This window comes from Puma concolor, chromosome B1 (genome assembly GCF_028749965.1).
Source record: "Puma concolor isolate L17-30 chromosome B1, mPumCon1.1.hap2, whole genome shotgun sequence".
In the NCBI taxonomy this organism is placed as follows: Eukaryota; Metazoa; Chordata; class Mammalia; order Carnivora; family Felidae; genus Puma; species Puma concolor.
In genome coordinates this window covers 196,638,222-196,653,979 of record NC_141670.1, presented here as the reverse complement: position 1 = coordinate 196,653,979, position 15,758 = coordinate 196,638,222, and the positions used below count along the sequence as shown (strand labels likewise).

Here is a 15,758-nt window from a genome sequence, read left to right as displayed (position 1 = left end):
GGTGCCTCAGTCCAGCTTCAGCTCAGGTCATGATCTCACGGCCCGGTCTGTGGGTTCAACCCCCACGTCGGGCTCTGTGCTGAGAGCTCAGAGCCTGGAGCCTGCTTCAGATTCTGTCTCCCTCTCTCTCTGCCCCTCCCCCCCTCACGCTCTGTCTCAAAACTAAAATAAACATTAAAAAATAATGATAAAATAAAACATATATGTAAAAAAATATAATCTAACATACATACACACACACACACACACACACACACATATTTACACACGTGTGCTAAATAGCCAGTTCCTCACTTCTGAATGCGTGGTAATTTTTAGTAATAAGTTTTATAAAACTTAGGTAACTGAAATTGAATGTTCTAAATAGTTTTTATACAAAAATTGCTCACTTTTTTTTCCTAAGTCCTATTCTAAATGAGTTTGGAGGGGCATATTGTTTAAAGAAGTCTTCCTTAATTAAAACTTAATGAATAGTAATTTAATGATTTTCTTTTCTCATTGGAACTTTTGATAACTCTGAATCCGAGTTATGGTGGAACAGAAATTCACATGAGAAGAGCTCGGGTAGGAAAATGAGTCCGTACTCCATTGTTTAGTGTGATGATAGCAGATTGGTTCTTTCCATGACAGGGGATAGGAAGTGTTTCACATGATCTAGCTTCATCTGCAGGCAGTTCTATTTTTGGTAATGTAGAGAGCTGGAATTTGAGAGTTGTCCAGAAAATAAGTGCAATAGCTCAGAACTCTAAAATTCCTCAGGTATGAGGTAGTTGGAGAACTCTTCTAAATAATGTGTTCAAGCCTAGGAATGAGATGAGACTTAAGATGCTATGAACATTCGTACGTATTTTGACTATTTTAGCATTGAGTAGCCTCAGCAAAGAACATAACAGCTAAGAATATAAACTGGTTGTCGTGTCATTAATTTTCTCAAAAGGTCAGGAATTGTGGACCACATTATTACGTCCTTATAATTCATAACTTGACTTTAAACTTGATGAGAGTAGTTTTATTTGCTTTGTAAATGATCCGTCTTCTACACCCATGACTGAAATTCCGTAAAGCAAATCTATACTGGATTAATATCATTTCGATCATGCCTGGAGAGAAGTAGGAAGCCTAACTTCTTAGACTTGTGCTGTGACCGTTTGGGAGCCTATTGACCATTTCCACACTTAATACAACAATTAAGACTGCAGGGAATTCGCTCTTGTATAGTCTGTTTTTGACGGCTCTTTTAAAATTCCTACTCGATTTTCCATAGTTGATCCGCTATCTCTTTGAGACCCTGTGTTTTTAAGGCCTTTATAAGTCTTCCAGGATTTCCACAGCAAAATTCTAAATGTCATTTCCGCCCCTACGTCACCCTAAACAAATATGTATGTCAGGTAATCTATATGTAATGTATACAGGTAATGTACATCTAAGCTCGATAGACACACAAAAACACACACAGGTAAGCTTGTATATAAACTAATGTACAGGTCAGACAGTCTGCTAGGCTGTGGTAGCTGGAGCTCCCAAAAAGGTTAAAACTGCAGTAGTTATAGCTAAATAAAGACAATAGAGAGGCAGAGATGCAAATGAAGTTATTTTGTATAACAGATGTAAGCCTTGTATTTATTGACTTAAAGTGTAATGAGTAAGGGTTACTGTAGGGGTATTAATCCTATATTTTCACCTGTGGGCACACTTCTTTATATTAAAAACTTACATTGTAAAACGTCTGTAGTAGAATGTATTTAATGATGTGAAATGTCTTCCTTTGGTCTTTGCTTTATACTTTTGGGGAAGACTACATTTCTTACAACTCTTAACATATGTTTCGATTTGAGATTTATTCAGAAAGAAACTTTCCCAGGCCAAAACAAAAAATTCATAAGACATGGGTTAAGATCTTGATTTTAACAGTGATTTTTGTTTTAGTTTACTGCTTTGATTTCATATGTTAATTCCAGGGTAAAAATACTCATTGTGTACTCAGATTTGCAAGGAGGAGTTATTTAAAAATAAGTTGTGGGTTTTATCAAACTGGTAGTTTATTATGGAGAATAAATTGCAGTGTTTTTTCTCCATATGGAATTATGTAAACTGCTAATAAGGTAGTTTGAAATGTCTTTCTGCTTCATACTTCTGAATATTCAATATCTGTGCTAGTCTATGATGATACTAAGAACAATTTGTATCTGAATCCCTTTTACCCCAGAGAGAGAGAGACATAAGCACTTAGATAGAGGTTATAAAATGTACCAGAAGGATTGAAAGCATTGGTAACTGTAGTGTATCATTAATCATTTTTTCAACTAAGCAAGTTTGAACATGGATTGATGTCTTTACCTTCTATCTAAGCTCTACAGGCTTCAGAATATCAGTTTAACATTGTTATATCTTTTCATACCTCTGTGTCTTCCAGTACTTTCTCCGCACAGGGCTTGATATAATGTGAATTGGATTTGAATAGCTGTTTGTTGGACTGTATCTACTATATCTCTCTTTATAATTAGTAAAATGAGGATTTAATTCAAGTTGTTTGCATTTATTACTTGGGATGCTATTTAACTGTAAGGTGTTACATATTACCATCTTGATCAGGTGCAAGAAATATCTATTCATGAATTGGAGCATGTATGAGAATAAATTGCATATTTCCTGTTAATTTCATTTTATGGTACAGTGCAGAATATATATATATAATAAAAGTGGTTTGTAAATGGTAAAGCACATGCAGCTATTACATGGGGACATTGTCCTAGCTCTTAAAACAAAGTAGTCCTAATTACTAGATGCCCACTTAGCTTTTCATATCACAAATATTTGTATGTGTGGGCTTGTTTTTAGTTCTGACATTTTACAATTTGTCCTTTGTTTACATGCAGCAAGGAGTTATGGGCGAAGACGAGGTAATTCCTTTCTGTTTGCTATGGTATAACTGTTTTTAATTGGGTTTTACTGATCAACTCTATAATTAGCCTAGATTTTTTTTATGCACTGAAAACTCACAGAAAAGTTATATTTTGATTTGCACACTTGTCAAATTTTTGAATCCTGTATCTCTTAACTTTAAAGCACATTTCCATACTAATCTGGTTACTTAATAAATGTTTTCCTTTTAGACTGTCTAGACTCTAACTGTTTATTTTCATAATTTTAAAGTAAAGCTGCTGTTTATGGTTTGCTTAAGAAAAATGTTTAATAAACACTAGTGAAGGTGACTTGCAAGGCGATTTTTCTGCTCTCTAAATCTGTAACTGGTTGCCATACCTATGATTAGTTTTATGTCTGACCCAGTTGAAAGTAAATAATACCAGATAGGCTATTGTTAACACTGGTGTATGGAAATCATGTTGCTAACATTTCTGTGTGTCTTCGGAGAATATAATGCTTTCCTTCTCCCTCCCTGGACCGTGCAGGCACACTCACACGCTCTGTCACACACCCTTTCTCTCTCCCCCGCAACAGTCTTCCTCTCTGGGTTCTTGCTATCTGAAGGACAAAACGAGGCCTCTGAGATGCCGGACTACTAAACCTCTTTGGAAAGCAGCTGACAGTGTCTGTGGCGCTTTAAACTTGGCTTCTTTTTTGTATGTACAGAGAGACTGAGAGGGAGAAAAGTACATGGGATGCAAAGAAGCAAAAGTAGCTTTACCTGCTAGCTTATCCTCTAAGTGCGCAATAATCATGATACTTATGTAGCCGTCATAAGGACCAAAATGAGTAAAAAGGGTTTTCCTTGACCCCTGAAATCTCCCTTGAGCCATGGAGGATAGACCATAATAATAGTGCCTTTTGATACATTTTATAACCGCGTGCCAGTGCTTCACTTTCTTTTCATGTGGTCATGAGTATGTGCACTTCGAAAACAAACAAGCTAAATCTTTCTGCCACCGCTGATGACAGAAACAAGTATTCTATATTCTTAAGTAGTATTTCCAGTTTTGTATTTCACATTGTCTGAATTTAACTTCCTTTTTGGAATCTGTTTTTTTCCCATGCTTGACTAAATCTCTTGGTTCTTTAGTTTTCTTAATGAAAAAATTATAGGATATAGAAGCTCAAAACTCAGACACTAAAGCTGAATAACTTTCTGAAGGTTGCGGCTAGCAACTGAGAAGAGAGGGGGATGGTTAGAACTTCAGTACCTGTTTTCACGTCTGTAGACTGCCTTGTTTCGCTGTGCTTTTTAGGTATTTTTGAAACTACGGAGCATATTTAATTTAGGATCTTTTCCTTTTATACACTTTCATCTTTTAACCCTAGTGGTTTATTCTTAATGTGATTTGGCATACTCCAACATAATATCAGGACCTAGGAAGTTCTCAGGAACTAGGTGTCAGAAAGTCCTGTTGTTTATCATCTTTTTTCTCAGTTTAATAATGGTAGACTATGATTATGATATTAAGAAAAAGCAAAATTTTCTTCTTTCAGATAGAAACTTATTACTGCTCTTCATGGCTCCCAGAGGATAGAGATCTATAAGATTTCCTCTACTTGAGGATTGCCTGTCAGCTTTGGAAGAAAGAAGACTCTCACATGGTCCTAAGGCTTCTACAGAAGCTTTCTGTAATTCGGAACTGACCTGTCATACTTATTTGGCTTAGTGTGGAGGGATAACGCCTGAATTTTCCTCTCAAGTTATATGGCATTAGTAATTTTTTAGTTGGTTCTCTGTGAATAGTCAGAGTCTGCTTTTAAAATTTCAATTTTGGGGGCTCCTGGGTGGCTCAGTCGGTTGGGTGGCCGACTTCGGCTCAGGTCATGATCTCGCGGTCCGTGAGTTCAAGCCCCGCGTCGGGCTCTGTGCTGACAGCTCAGAGCCTGGAGCCTGTTTCGGATTCTGTGTCTCCCTCTCTCTGACCCTCCCTCGTTCATGCTCTGTCTCTCTCTGTCTCAAAAAAATAAATAAACGTTAAAAAAAAAAATTAAAATTTCAATTTTGATAATCAAATGAAAAGTGTACCTATTATAAATACCTATTGAGAAGGTTATGTGAATTTGAAAGTACTTTGACACAGTACGTAATAAAACATTAAAAAAAAAAAAAAACCACACACATACCAAAGGAATGACTCAGAAAAGACTAGAAGTAGCCTGGCTCTCTTCCTATTTTCTACTCATTTTTTCCCCCTTCTGTGCTAGATACAGTGCCATTATCACACTGATAATTTTTTAACTTCCAAGATCCCCCTTTTATGGGCTTCATGTTTAAGGTTTGGTCCATCAAAGGAGCTGCATTTGTTAATTTTATTTAGTCATTTTTCCTTTCTTAAAAAAAAAAGTCTTACACATATCTGATCTGCTCATATGGGATGTGTCACAATAAGTTGATGCAGTTTGTACCAAAAATAAGACATTGCTCTCCACCACTGCAGTAGTCGGTGAGCAGCATTAATTTTTCGTAAGACATTTTGACTTTGTAGTCCACTTGGGGAAGAACTATATTTTTCTTACTTGCCACCTTAGACTCATCTTTAAGCCCAGGCACAGAGGAGCTGTTTTCATTTAAAAGATTTCCCACTGGACTGCAGTCAAACCAAATTACTACCAAAATGACTTTATATATTTTAATTTCCTTAATAATGTCAATAAGAACTTCACATCAGGCTGTTTCTAGATACTAGTATATGAAATATACCTTAGGAATATTCAAAATTTAATTGTACTGGAAGTAATTAAGAAAGAGCAAGTACTTCTTTCCCTGTTTTTCACTTGCAACCTGCCCCAACTCCTCTGCGTCTACACCCTAAGAGCCATAAAATAGTTCTACCTCAGAGCTGCCTGGGGGGCAGGATTAGGAAGGAGGAAGATTCTCATATGGGGGGGGGGGGCAGTCTTTAATATATGGAACACTATCTTTTGTGTTTTATTTTCTGTTCGGCATTTCTTCCCTTCAATTCTAAGAGTGAACGTACTGGTCTGGGTGGGAGTGTGAAGAGAGGTGCGAAGTGTAATGTAAGTTCTGTCCCTCCTCTTCAAACGTTTTTATATTGCCATCTATTCCTTTCGTAAAGGATTAAAGGGCTACTGTGCTCCCAAAGGAACAAAAATATATGCGATATTTTAACAAATAGAAATAGAGCCTATTTTAGTTAATAGGACTAAACATCATAATGCAATCTTTTCTAGCAGGTAATCTCAAAGCTTGAATTAATAGCTTGTATATGGAATGAAATAGAAATTATTTTAAAGGGAATGAAATTATGGAAGCTCAGTTAGGGAGGTTGGATTTATTTACACTATGTAGCCATTCAGATTTATGCACTGTAATAAGCAAGGAATTATTAGTAAGACAGTATACTATGTATTGTTCTAAAATTGACCCCGGGATGTTCTGAATTGGTTCAATTTGGTTTCAATCCGTTTGACTCTTAAACAGTCTTGTGAAGTAGCCCGAGTAAGGGTACACTCCCTAAATACCACCACTCTCAAATCCTTTTATGATGAAATCAAGGCTGAAATTCTTCATCTTTGGTAAATGCTTTTGATACCTGTCAAAGAATGGGCAAAATCTCCAAAGCATGAAAAAAAAGCCAGAGTAGTACTAGAAGACAGAGGTCAGCAAACTGGCCCACAGGCTAAACCTCCTGTTTTTATAAACAAGGTTTTATTAGAACACAGCAATGCCCATTCATTTACTTTTGTCTGGTTGCTTTGGAGCTACAATGGTGGCAGAGTTGAGGAGTTACAACAGAGAATGTAAGGCCCACAAAGACTAAAATATTTTTTACTCTCTGGCCCTTCACAGAAAAAATTTGCTTACCCCTCCTCCTTGAAGAGACTTACTCTGCCTAACTCTACACCTATACCCAGCCAGACCAGTTTCTAAAAAGAAACAAAATTTTAGTGAACTTACGGCCAAGTATAGTATGTCTAGAAGTTAATGTACAAAGACATAATAACTAGGTTATAATTGATTATTAAAATTAAGTATCTTATCCATCCCCTATGTGAAAAGGATGAACCTATTATTGGGACAAAATCTCTTTAGGTGATAAGGGTACCTTAATAGCTTCTCAGTTCTTTGGAAAAGCATGCCTGATCAGTGATTCTATCTGATTAAACAGGTAGTGCTTGAGAAAGTGCAGTCTCAAACCTACTTCTATTGTTTTGATAGTGGGTTTTTTTGATCCTTTCATATTAAATAAAAATCATGCCATCACATTGGTAGATTTTCTACTACAGTAGAGTGACTGCTAAGATCTTAGAAGATGAGAAGAATATTCATAGTCATCTTTAATTTATATAGCTTGGTTTTTATTTTTAGAACAACAGTTAGTAAATGAAAGTACAGGATAACACATTGAGATCAAAGAATTATTCCTAGATTCAAGTCATAAATTGCCTAATTTTGTACAAATGTTTTCCTTTCCTGCCTCCCCCTTTTTTATATGTTGAGAAATTTCTCTATTCTGGGCTTCCAAAATAAGGTCAAAATCTGAAAATATAGGGGTGGTTTGGGCATAGGCACATAGCCAGTGGAGTAAAATTAGTAATTGCTTACAACTCCTCTAACAGCACATACCAGAAAATCATGTACTGGTTGCTAACCATCATTCTGTCACATGGCCTAGTCATAATTTAGCCTTTAGCCCCATCTTCAGTTAAGGAAGCTCCTAATCTGGCTTTTATTATTGTGTGGAATAAACATTATTACAGGAATATGGAAAAATCTCATGCATTCTCTAAGCCTTTTTATTTAAAATATTTTGAAATGAATAATTTGAATCCTAATTGTCCACATAAAATAAGGCTCATTCATATTTGAGGTAGTGGCTGTGTTTCTTTACTATAAAAGCTTTGCCAATTTTCTGTTTCGGGAAAAGGTATATTGTTAGTCTTGTAATAGGAATATAGATCCTCTAACTTTGCCTTCACATGAAAAGGATTTTGGTGACCTGTTTAAAAAGCCCTGGCAATACGGAAGCTGTATTAGACCCTTTCATTGGCAATGATTAGGCAACCTTCATTTATTCTTTTTTTTCATGTTTTTCATATCTCATTCACCTCTTACTACTTCCTCTGTAATTTTTATTGTAACTACTATTTTACCTTTCAGATTTTTATTGTACATTTTAGGTGACTAACTTACCGTAAGGTATTTTACTTGAAGTAAGTAGGGCTTTTAAGCACATAGTTAAGAATGTCTCCAGTTTTCTATATTTTACCTTGATATGGCCTTTGGAATATTTCTGTACTTTTGCTCAAGCAAGTATCTTCTACCTATAAAGCTTTTCCCCTCTTTTCTCCTTTACATTTTTGTCTCTAAAACTATCACATTCTTTGTAAATCTCTTAAAGAATTCTTAGTTAGATGCTCACTCTAATCTTGGTTGTAACTAATCTCATATTATATTAATTCTCATGTTTATAAGCATGTATGTTATAAATGCCTATGTATATTACAGACAAATATGGATGTATATACCTCTTAAGTTAGAATCACTGAAGTAGGATTTTTGTGTAACCATTCATACTTGTTGCCTTGTAGTATTAGTCAAGAATGTCATAACAATAGTTAGAGAATATAAATGGAGCATTTGATGTCAAGGTCAAATGATGATTTCTAAAATAGAGAAAAAAAACAAAAACAAAACCCTACCCCTTCAAACAATGTAGTCTAATTACAGTTTAAAATTCTTTTGACTATAGAGCTTGTTGATCAATATCCTTACTTTGCTGCTGGTTTTAACAGCATGGAAATTTCACCTTTAAAATTATCTATGTAGGGCGCCTGGGTGGCTCAGTCGGTTAAGCAGCCGACTTCGGCTCAGGTCATGATCTCACAGTCCGTGAGTTCGAGCCCCGCATTGGGCTCTGTGCTGACAGCTCAGAGCCTGGAGTCTGCTTCAGATTCTGTGTCTCCCTCTCTCTCTGCCCCTCCCCTGCTCATGCTCTGTCTCTCTCTGTCTCAAAAATAAATAAAAACATTAAAAAAAAAATTTTTTTTAAATTATCTAGAGAAAAACAAAAACACATCTAATTACTATGGTAAGAAGCTTAGGAACAACCATATCCAGTTCTTTTAAAAGAAGAAAACATTTGGGGGCGTCTGGGTGGCTCAGTCGGTTAAACGTCTGACTTCGGCTCAGGTCATGATCTCATGGTTCGTGGGTTCGAGCCCCACATCCAGCTCTGTGCTGACAGCTGGGAGCCTGGAACCTGCTTCAGATTCTCTCTCTCTTGCCCCTCCCCCACTTTCACTCTGTCATTGTGTCTCAAAAATAAATAAACATTAAAATTTTTTTTAAATAAAAGAAAGACATTTTAAAATTTCATAAGTAATTGCTTTTAGATACTTAAAAATGTCAGTCTCAGGGAAATTGTAAGATTTTGTAGAACAGAAATTACTGTCAGTTATTTCTTTCTTATTGGTGAATAGAGTCATTATATGAATATACCACAATTTGTCCATTAACCTACTGATAGACATTTGAGTTGGTTTCCATTTGGACCTATTGTAAATAAAAGTACCATCAACATTTTTGTATCCTTTTTCTTTTCTGTGTGTGTGTGTGTGTGTGTGAGTGTGTGTGAGTGTACATGTGCACATAAGCACTCATTTCTCTTGGATATATAAGAGCAAAATTGCTGGTTTATAGAATGAATGCATATTTTAACTTTATTAGAAACTACCAAGTAGCTTGCCAGTTTTACACTCCAACAGAATATAAGACTGACTTTGTACTGTTAGCTTTTTAATTTTACCTACCCTGATACATATATGTGATGTCTCATTATGGTTCTAATCTGCATCTTCCTGATAACTAAGGAAGGATCTATGAAGGATCTATGAAGCACCTTTTCATACCTTGTAACCCATTTCATTATACTCTTTTGTCAAGTTTCAGTACAAGTCTTTTGTCCATTTTTAATTCAGTATAAGTCTTTTGTTCACTTAGAGGAGTTCTTTGTGTATTTTGTCCTATTTTCTGGTAGTTGCTTGTCTTTCCACTTCACTAACACTGTCTTTTGATAACCAGAAAAATATTTAATTTTGATGGAAGTCCAGTTGTTTTCTTTTATCTTTAGTTCCTTTTAATCCTAAGAAATTACTGCCTATCCCCAAATATCGTGAAGAAATTCTAGCAACTTTGTTGTTTTTATCTTTCACATTTAAGTCATTGATCTTTCTTGAATGTATTTTTGGTATGGTGTGAGAATAGGGATCAAGGTTCCTTCCCCACCCCCCACACCTGGATATCCATTGGTTCACCACCATTTTTTAAAAAAAATTTTTTTAATGTTTGTTTATTTTTGAGAGAGAGACAGAGTGTGAGCCAGGGAGGGACACAGAGAGGGGAAGGCACAGAATCAGAAGCAGGCTCCAGGCTCTAGGCTCTGAGCTGTTAGCATAGAGCCCGATGCAGGGCTCGAACTCACAAACTATGAGATCATGACCTGAGCTAAAGTTGGATGCTTAACCAACTGAGCCACCCAGGCACCCCTCTTCACCACCATTTATTGAAAAACATCTTCCTTTCCACATTGAACTGCGTGGATACTTTTGAAAACATGAAGTGACTGTAAATGTATGGGTCTGCTTCTTGACTCTGTTTTGTTCCAGTTAGCTATTTGCCTATCCTAAGGGTTACATTCTTTAATTTTTTTTTTTTTAACAATTAGTTTATTTTTGAGAGACAGAGCGCAAGCTGGGGAGGGACAGAGAGAGAGAGAGGGAGATGCAAAATCTGAAGCAGGCTCCAGGCTCTGAGCAGCCAGATGTGGGGATCGAACCCATGAACCACGAGATCATGACCTCAGCTGAAGTCAGACGCTTAACTGACTAAGCCACCAAAGCTTATGATTATTTTTTTATATTATTTTATACTATTATTATAATTATTAATAATCATAGCTGACCAGTAAATCTTGAAATACGGCTGTATAATTCTCTGACTTTGTTCTTTTATGTGATTTTTTTTAACTGTTTTGAATTCTTTGATTTATCATAAATTTCAGAACTTGCTTGAGAGTTTCTAGAAGACAAAATGTGCTCGGATTTTGAATGCCATTGTATGCAATCTATACATGAGATAATTTCACATCTCACATGTTGATTTCTTCTCTCTATTCATTTATTTCAGTCTTGTAGAATTTCTGAGCAAATTTTTGTTTTCATTGTAAAGGTCTTACATATCTTTTGTTTAATTTATTCCTAGGTATTTGATGAGTTTTGATGACATAAGGAATGGCACTATTTTAAATTTTTTCCCTATTATTATTACTGTCATCTGGAAATAAATTGATTTTTGTAAGTTAATTTTGTATTTGTCCCGTAGCTAATGCACTTACTTCAAGTAGTTTGAGTCTTTTGAATTTTCCATATAAAATCATGTTCGTAGCACAGACAGTTTTACTTTTTCCTTGCAAGTATTAAACACTTTATTTTTTCATCTTCCTGCACTAGTTCTGCCAGGATAATGTTGAATATAAATAGTGAACATCCTTCCAGACCTCAGGGGAAAAGCATTGATAGTTTATCATTAAAGATGTAAACTGCAGGTTTTCAGTGCTCTTTATCAGATTGTGGAAATTCTTGCCTATTCCTAGTTTGCTGGGAGTTTTTAGTCATGAGTGGCTGTTGAACTTTATCAGATGCATTTCTTACATCTGTGGAAATGATTGATATTTCTAGTTCCTTGTGTTAATATGAATTACAGTAATTGATTTTCAAATGTCAATCAGTCTTATATTCCTGAGGCGAGCTCCACTTAATCATGATGTATTTTCCATTTTTTATTTCTAGATTCAACCTGTGAATATTTTCTTTACAATTTTTGCCTCTTGTATTCTTGATATATAGTTTTCTTGTACTTTTCTTGCCAGGTTTTTACTATCAGGGTTGCAAAACTAGGTAGGAAGTTTAGCTGTTTATGTTCATAGGCTCTGTGTTGGTTGATGTCCCCTTTTTCATACTTAGTACTGGTAACTTGAGTTTTCTAATTTTTCTTGATGAACTTGATAAACTCTGCTTAGAGGTAAATCAGTTTCATGTTTTTGAAGAGCCATTTTTGGCTTTGTTGACTTGCTTTCATGTTAGTCTATGTTTTATGTCATTGACTTTATTTTTTTATTTCCTTCATCTTTCCTTGTGTTTAATTTGCTATTCTTTTTCTATCTTTTTGTGGCAGAAACTAGGATTATTTTAAGCATTTCTTGTTTTCTAACATGCGTGTAAAAGTAGTTTTCCTCTAAATATGGAAATTTTCCTCTAAATATGTAGCTTATGCTGCATCCCATAAATTTTATGCTGTGTTTTCATTATCATTCAGCTTCATTCTTTTGAAATGTAAGAACCTGAAAATATATCCTAGTTTCAGAGCAAAAAAAAGGAGGAAGCTAATTGAATTTTGGTTGAAAACTGTTGCAAATATTTTAGTCCAAATTATTTTATAATCCAATTTTACTTCTCTCAGCACACATCCTTTTACCTGTGCTGTAATTTTCATGCACTAAATGTAGGTATGTGTCATTCTCAGAAAGCATGTTCATAGTGTACTGTATGTGAAGTAGGTCATTACTTAGAGAATTGTATTAAAGTTGTGTTTCGAGTTGAATTAAATTGGGTTATAAGGAAAGATAATTGGCAAGATAAAACATGATGTTTTGGGGGACACCTGGGTGGCTCAGTCAGTTGAACGTCTGACTTCAGCTCAGGTCATGATCTCACGGCTCATACGTTCAAGCCCTGTGTCAGGCTCTGTGCTGACAGCTCAGAGCCTGGAGCCTGCTTCAGATTCTGTGACTCTGTCTCTCTCTCTCTCTCAAAAATAAGTAACATTAAAAAAAATTTTTTTATTTAAAAACGTGATATTTTTGTTGTTGATGTATACTCAGTTAACTCCTCTTTTAAAAGAGCATATAATTCCATAGTTTTTATGGCTTCTGTAAAGAAAATGGTCATGATTTTACAGCAATGAAGGTTCTTATTAGTATGTGTAATATGTTCTTAGCCTTTCCATTACATCCTTTGTTTAGCTGAGCTTTGGTTACTAGATTTTAGACATATAGATTATGGATGTTTGATAGTTGCTTTACTAACTATATTTTATTTATTATAGTTAAAGTGGTATTTTATAATACAGAATCATCATTAAATGCAGTTATAATATGAATATGCTTACAACATTATAGTTAACACAGAAAATTTAAATCCTTTTTGGGTCATGACCTCTCTTACGTAGTGATTTCCTTTGTCACCGTATTTAGTATTTCGATTTAGACTCTAAATATTTATGATCTATATTTTTTGTCAAGATAAATGTTTGTTAAAAAGAGTGTGTGTCATATTCATGGGACTGCTAAATTCATATGTGTGTTAGGGCACTTTAGAGTGAAATAATTTCCAATGCATTGGCATGTCTGAAATAAGAATAATTTTTCTACTAAAAACTAGTTAATGTATGTGTTTTTCTGCCTCATATTATTCCTTTTCAAATATAGAATTATTGAAGTCCACCTTAGAAATTGTACCAGTTACAATATTATTTGTAATGGATCTTGATTTTTTTTTTGTTAAAGTTATTAGATAAAATACTTTGAAGGGCTTTCTTTCTGTTGATCACACAGATTATTGACATTTGTTTTTCACTGACCCTTATTTCTAATACCAAAGGTATTGGAGAAGTTAATTATTCACAAAGGTCACATAGGCATCTTTCAGAACATCTTATTTAAGTTGAATTTGAATCTGTGCTATAATTTCCTATTCCTGTACAAATAATGATCTTTCTACCTGGTTTTGATGTTAAAAACTTCCAATCCTTATTTCCAACATCCAGCCAGCTACAGTTCACAGCATGTGAGTCCCCTTCTCATCCCATCTTTCAGTCTGTGCAGGCCATCACATTTCATACTGCCTTTGTAGATATCACTTGGACTGTTATGTGTCATATCAAGATGATGAGATAGTTACTTTTTTTTAAGTGTATTTATTTTGAGAGAGAGAGAGGGAGAGAGAGAATCCCAAGCAGGCTCTGCAGTGTCAGCAGAGTCCAGCGCAGGGTTATTAGATCTCAGGAACAGGGAGATCATGACCTGAGCTGAAATCAAGAGACGGACACTTAGCTGAATGAGCCACCCAGGATCCCTATTTAATGACGTTTTATGACTTGTGTATATTAAGGTACAATGCTACAGATTCCATGCATTGTTTCTTCATCCCCCCCACACCCCCCCAAAAAAAAAAAAAAACTTTCATTCCATCTTGGAAGAAAAACAGTTTGTCTGCGTTCTTTCTCTTTTTCCATCAAAAGAATCATCTCCTTTTGATGTCTTTACTTTATAAAACTCTACATGCAGTGTGACTCTCATCCAACTTCACTAAAATTGCTTCCCTTCTGAAGATCGTGCATGTCCTCAAACAGTTGTCATTTTTTCAAGTGTTTATCTTAACATCGCACGTTGATACTTCATTGCTCTTTTTTTTTTTTTCTTTAAAGCTTTGTTCACATTTTTCTTTGGAACTGTTATAATAATGCTTCGGCTTCCCTCATACTTTTCTTACCACTCCTTTCTCGAGCTTCTTGAATGTTCCCTCACTTTCTTGTAAGTTTCCCAAGGAACTACCCTCATCATTTGTCTCTGAAGTTTTCATCAGTGATACTACAAAGAATTTTATAACCTGTCACTTTTGTAAAGTTGACTCTCTTCTCGAAAATGTGGCTTATTTCCTTCCTCCATTCCATTTGCATCTGCCCACCTTATTTTGAATTCTGAACATCCTCTCAGCATGTGAAGCGTCGCCCTGCAACGCTCCAGTTGCGCTCCAGCCACATACCAAGGGCACTTGGTATGATGAATACTGGTTGTTGTACGTAAGTGATGAGTCACTAAATTCTACTCTGTACACTGTATGTTAACAATCTGGAATTTAAATAAAACCTTGAAAGAAAGAAGAAAAAGAGAGGATCGATAAGTGCAGCTTCACATGCAACGCTCAGTTTGTTCTCTCTAGTTAAGAATCTGTTTCTTGGTTTGCCTCTCCCTTTTTTTCCCTTTGCTCATTTGTTTTGTTTGTTAAATTTCACATATGTGTGAAATCATATGGCATTTGTCTTTCTCTGACTGATTCATTTCACTTAGCATAATACCCTCTAGCTCCATCCACATCATGCCAAATGGCAAGATTTTGTTCTTTTTTATGGCTGAGTAATATTTCCTTGTACATGTATATCACATCTACTTTATCCGTTCATCAGTTGATGGACATTTGAGGCTCTTTCCATAATTTGGCTATTGTTGAGAGTGCTGCCATAAACATCGGGGTACATGTGACCCTTTGAATCCATACTTTTGTATCCTTTGGCTAAATACCTCATAATTGCTGGATCGTAGGATAGTTCTATTTTTAGTTTCTTGAGGAACCTCCGCACTGTTTTCTAGAATGGCTGCACCAGCTTGCATTCCCACCAACAGTGTAAGAGGGTTCCCCTTTCTCCTCACACTCACCAACACCTATTGTTTCCTGTGTTGTTAGTTTTAGCCATTTTGACAGGTGTGAGGTGATATCTCCTTGTAGTTTTGATTTGTATTTCCCTGATGATGAGTGATGTTGAATGTCTTTTCATGTGTCTGTTAGCCATATGGATATCTTCTTTGGAAAAATGTCTATCCATGTTTTCTGAACATTTTTTAACTGGATTATTTGGTTTTTGTATGTTCAGTTTGATAAGTTCTTTATAGATTTTGGATACTCACCCTTTGCCAGATATGTCATTTGCAAATATCTTCTCCCATTCAGTAGGTTGCCTTTTAGTTTTG

The 15,758-nt window shown here is 35.4% G+C and overlaps 1 protein-coding gene across 10 annotated transcripts in view; it reads left to right on the top strand.

Moving 5' to 3' along the window:
• The window catches only part of CPEB2 (cytoplasmic polyadenylation element binding protein 2), a 73,311-nt gene that overhangs the window by 37,319 nt on the left and 20,234 nt on the right, over positions 1-15,758 (top strand). For 6 of the 10 annotated variants that reach the window (XM_086705425.1, XM_086705424.1, XM_086705420.1 and 3 more), the window contains one exon: positions 2,877-2,900. The exons of the other annotated variants lie outside the window; for them this stretch is intronic. In XM_086705425.1, the coding sequence (XP_086561551.1) occupies positions 2,877-2,900 (24 nt within the window). The remainder of the gene's footprint in view (positions 1-2,876; positions 2,901-15,758) is intronic. 10 annotated transcript variants of the gene reach the window in all.